Genomic DNA, 5,214 nt, shown 5'->3' on the forward strand with positions numbered 1-5,214 from the left:
GATGTGTGTGTATATGTATGTGTATCTGTGTGGGGATGTGTGTGTATATGTATGTGAATCTGTGTGGGGATATATGTGTGTATGCATGTGTGTCTCTGTGGGGATATGTGTGTGTATGCATGTGTGTCTCTGTGGGGATATGTGTGTGTATGCATGTGTGTCTCTGTGGGGATATGTGTGTGTATGCATGTATGTCTCTGTGGGGATATGTGTGTGCATGTGTATCTCTGTGGGGATATATATGTGTGTGCATGTGTGTCTGTGTGAGGATATGTGTGTGCATGTGTGTCTGTGTGGGGATATGTGTGTGTGGATGCAGATGTCCCAGAGACCAGCCCAAGATCTTCTGTTTCGTTTAAGACGTATCCATTGGGAATAACAGTAGGCCTGCCTTCAAGCTATTGCTTGAGTTCTCATCCTGGCGTCCTTCAGTGAGAGGCTATGACAAGAACAAGCTAATTAAACCCTTTACTCCATTGCTTTTGGCGAGGGTATTTACCACAGCCACAGAAAACAAACTAGAACAATATTCATATCCATGAACCAAAAGTTTGCCACAGGCAGAAGGGACATTTTAGGGCTTGCGTTTCCTGCATGGCTGATGTGAGCTTTTTGCATTTAGAGCACTGTTTTTGTTGGTTTTGTGTGTTGGTGCTCCCCGCTTGTTCTGGATGAGGATGTGAAGAGGCTCGTGGCCTTCGTACGGCAGCCGTGAGGGATAGAGAACCATGTGCAGTCATGGGAGCCACACAATTCCTTTGCCAGGAACGAGTCTCTGATCCCCAAAAGGAGCTGCTTCCTCTCGTGTCCCCTAGGGACAGGCTCCGACCAAGTCACACAGAGATGGTGGGGCTGATCTGGTTTTCAGATCTGCATTTTCCATCTGAGAAAAATGAGAGTGTTTGGCCAATGAGGAACTTCTGCAAAATCCCTGTCATGTCATAATGAACCTGAAACCATGCTGTCCAACCACATCCAAAAGCTTTTACATCGTGTTGTTTTTGTGCTTTTCTTCCTTCTACTTCGATCTCCGGGGTTACGGAAATGTTCTCAACAGTGTAGGCACTCTCATGGAAAGCAGAAGTGGGCCGAGGAGGGGGGCTTCTTTCTACCCTCTCGGCGGCACAGAACCCACGCCCACTGCAGCCTGCCATGTACATTGTCGCTGTCTGGTGACCCTGTGTCACTCTTCTCCTCTCTAGGTCCCTCAAGAGGTGCAGCTGGTAGGCTTTCCAGACAAGAATGAAGGGTAGCCTTTAGAGAGTCTCCCCCAGTGGAATCACTGCCTACTGGCGCATTCTCAGCTCTACAGTGTCCGAGGGGCCACAGACTGGGGAGTCAGATAGGTCCATTTGTGGTCTGTGTGGTCAGATCATACAGTCTGTCACCCCAAATCAGAAGCAGGCGGGAGAGCCTAGCTGTATGGAAACCGACAATGGAGCCTGGGTCTAATCCTTCCTAATTGGGCAACCTTGAGTAAGTTATGCTACACACGCACACGCATGCACACACACACGCACACACACACGCACATGCGCGCGCACACACACACACACACACACACCTACAGTTCATTTGCCTAGTAACCATCTCAAATGGTGCAAAACTGATGACCGTAAAGGATACAGTGATGCCTGGCATCTCCCCACCCCTTGCCACGCTCACCATCCCAGGAAGTGTGAGCCTGGAGTCGCGTCCAAGGCCACAAGACCGCCAAATGTGTCAGGGTCCTTCTGCACGGCTTTGTAATGGTGTGAGCCGACTGATCCACCTGGCCGAATCCCACTCTGCCAGTGCCAGAGAGCGGCCAGGCTAATCTGAGACGTCCTTGGCTTCCTGCCAGCCATTTGAAACAAGGCCAACCGGCCACATCTCCTACTTACCTCGAACAATGCTAAGGAAACCTCAACACAGAGAGCCTGCTGGCAGAGGGCTGTGTAACTCCTACTTCCCCAGTGCTGAGCTGAAACTAATGCCCGCACACACACCTGAACCCCAGGCCACTCTGCGTTTCTGAGCCTGCGTCCAGTGCATCCTCCTAAGTTCTCCACTTCTGTCTGACTGCGAGCCCATACTGCAGCCCGCCTCAGCATGCCCGAACCACCACTGTCACCAGTTGCTTCTCCCTCTGGCTCACCCCTTCCCCAGCCCAGTAACCATCCCTCTGTTTTATCAGGCCTCGGTCCTGTTTATAGCCTTTGTTTAAGCATTGTGGCTTTATTTTTCTTACAACACACTCCTAAAACTCCATGTGCTGAGATCCCTGGAGCTCACTGGCCAGCCTAACTCAATCGGTGAGCTCCCCATTCACTGAGAGACCTTGTCTCAAAAAATAATGTGGGGGTGGAGTTATGACTCAGCAGCTAAGAAAACTGGCAGCTCTTCTAGAGGGTCTAGGCTCAGTTCTCAGCACCCATATGGTGGCTTAAAAATCATCTGTAGCTCCAGTCCCAGGGGGATCTAATTAATACCTTATTCTGGCTTCTGCAGGCACCAGGAACACAAATAGCGCACATATACATACAGACAAAACATCCACAAACATGAAATAAAAATATCAATTTTAAATTTAAATTAAAATTCCTCATGATAATCATCATCGTTGTCTAGAAAACAACTGAAGACACCTGACATCAACCTCTGGCTTCTGTGTGTCCACATATACACATGACATATACCAGTGCATATGCACACACACACAAACACACACATACAATCATATGCATGAGTGTATATATATATATACACAAAAATATATTGTTTCTGAGATGTTCCTACATGTATGTACACATATGTGTGCACTATGTATGTATATGTGCTTGTGTGTGTATGTGTATATATATAATAGCAGTGTGCTTCACTGAGACCTCCCTACCATGGTCCCATGGATCCATGCTCATTTTGGCAGCTGGTCTTCAGGACAGGCTTGTGAAAAACACAGGGAAACAAGAGCAGCCTCCAGATCGGGGCAAGAAGGGATTATCCAAGCCAGCAAGATTCTCAGGTTGCAGGGGAAAGTGCCCCCCAAAGAGGCCTGATGGACACGTTCCCTCAATTCAGGCAAGGACACAAAGTAGGACAGGGATTTGTACACATCATTGTTCCATCTACCCTCTCTGTGTTCAGAAAAGCCACGCCACTGGTTAATCCCGAATGTCACCATTCACTATGAAAACATGGCAGAGCCCCATTCCATCCCTTCGCTACCACCAAAACAATACAATGGAAAAGACACACAGATGATCATAAGAGGTCGGCACTGCCCACATTTCTGTGAACTCACACATTCCAGAATCCTTCCCCAGGCTTGCAGGGACTGGCTAGCCCTGAGGCTTCTAAAATACTGGCACCTTGAGGGTAAAAGTTAGCTGCTGTCCTATGAGATATGACCACTAAGAGGGTGTAGGAGAAAGATCGCTGTTGCCGTGCCCCAAGTTGAACTTGCCTTTGACAGTCTGGCATCCTCAGGGCCCCCCCCCCGACTACCAGCAGCAACACCTCCTGTGACCTCTGCAGAAACGCAGGTTCTCAGTCCCACCTGGCTCTGGATCCGAAGATGGGGAATAAGGCCTAGAAATCTGGAGGGCAGTGAGGTTTGGAGCCCCAAAGTCCTGCCTCGGGGCTATGGGCACTGTTGTCATAACTACTCCACAGAGTCCTGCCGCTGGAAAGACCGTCTGTTTCTAGGCATCAGAAAGTGTACAGAGGTTGTAGACATGCTTCCCTTGCCTGCTTTTGGGCTTTTCCCAAGGGCCGGACTTCTGTGGGACATGTGGGATAAAGAAGTGGAGGCTGGTATCCGTGTCCTGCATAAATGGTGGTTATTAGTGTCGCAGAGACAAGAAAGGGCAGTGGAGAGACTTGTCCTCACATAAAGTACAGGGACAGCACAAGATGCCCTAAAGGGAGTGACAGAACACTGAGGACCTGCATGGCTTGTGGATGTAGGGATGTCAACCATGCACGGGTCACCTGGGGCCAAGCTGAAACCGTACTTCTGAACAGTTGAGTCCAAGGCAGACCTAAGAACATCCCCAAGTGACAGCCATCCTATTGTTCATGCTGTGAAGCTCAGCCTTGGACTGCCTCCGAGCGAGCAGACAGCAAAGAAGAACTCTGGGGACATCAAACATAAACAGACGTCCCACCCTGTCCTAAGGTTTGCTCAGTTTATACAATTCAGCTTTCCTACCGTGGGCTAAGGGATAGTCACCCTCGGTGGTCACCCGAGACCACCATCTCAAACTGGAGTCCACAAGACCCAAGGAAAAGGAGCCTGAGCTTCAGGCACTGAGGCAGAAGCAAGAACGGGAACCCTAGAGTTTGTTGGGGCTCACCCCTCCTGTGCCTCCATTACCGTCCTCACTGCGCTCATTTTCCCAGCACAACCCCAGAGCACAGAAGTGTTCCGAATGTGCCATCCCAGGAAACTGAATTCCCACCACCAGGCCTGAGTGTGACTCCTTGTGCCAACACACAACCCAGATCCCTACCCTACTTCCTTCCTCATCCCCCTCCTCCCCCCTGACTTCCCTCTCTCCTCCCCCAGCCCCTTCTCGCTCCCTCAACAAGCCTGTGAACATTATCCCTAGTGGCCTACAGCCAAGGCATTTGCTCAAAGGCATTAGCGATATGAAAGTTCCAGGGGAGGCAACTGCAAGTGACAGGGCTTGTTTCCCTGCGGTAAGGGGGCTATGATCAACCAAGGTTTCTTCAGCTTTACTGAAGCTGTTCTCACTTCTCCTCCTCAGCCGGAAGACATCGGACAAGCGCCCATCGTGAATGCCCCAGAAGGTGGCAAGGTTGACCTGGAAGCCTTCAGCCATTTCACAAAAATCATCACACCAGCAATCACCAGAGTGGTGGATTTTGCCAAAAAGTTGCCCATGTTTTGTGAGGTGAGGAAATGGCTCTTCCTTCTGGGCCACTTTTCATGATAGTTCATTGGTTACCAAAGGTGTGGGGTGTCGTTTAACAGTAATCAGCCAAGCTTCATGGTAGGACCGCAGAGTCCGTGGAAAATGAGAATGCCGGCAGGGTTGCAGCTCAGTGGGAGAGCACTTGCATTGTATGCATGGCCCAGGATCTATCCCCAGTACTGTCAGAAGAAAAGAAAGGCTGGTCCTCCGATTGTGCCTTCTCTCTTCAGCCATCATTGTATGAGAGAGAGAGAGAGAGAGAGAGAGAGAGAGAGAGAGAGAGAGAGAGAGAGAG

The 5,214-nt window shown here is 49.9% G+C and overlaps 1 protein-coding gene across 3 annotated transcripts in view; it reads left to right on the forward strand.

The window, feature by feature from the left end:
• The window catches only part of Thrb (thyroid hormone receptor beta), a 337,187-nt gene that overhangs the window by 318,973 nt on the left and 13,000 nt on the right, over positions 1 to 5,214 (forward strand). For all 3 annotated transcript variants that reach the window (XM_005348559.2, XM_026779793.1, XM_005348558.2), the window contains one exon: positions 4,752 to 4,898. In XM_005348559.2, coding sequence (XP_005348616.1) covers positions 4,752 to 4,898 — 147 coding nt within the window. The remainder of the gene's footprint in view (positions 1 to 4,751; positions 4,899 to 5,214) is intronic.

The sequence above is a fragment of the Microtus ochrogaster genome, chromosome 6 (genome assembly GCF_000317375.1).
Source record: "Microtus ochrogaster isolate Prairie Vole_2 chromosome 6, MicOch1.0, whole genome shotgun sequence".
Lineage (NCBI taxonomy): Eukaryota > Metazoa > Chordata > Mammalia > Rodentia > Cricetidae > Microtus > Microtus ochrogaster.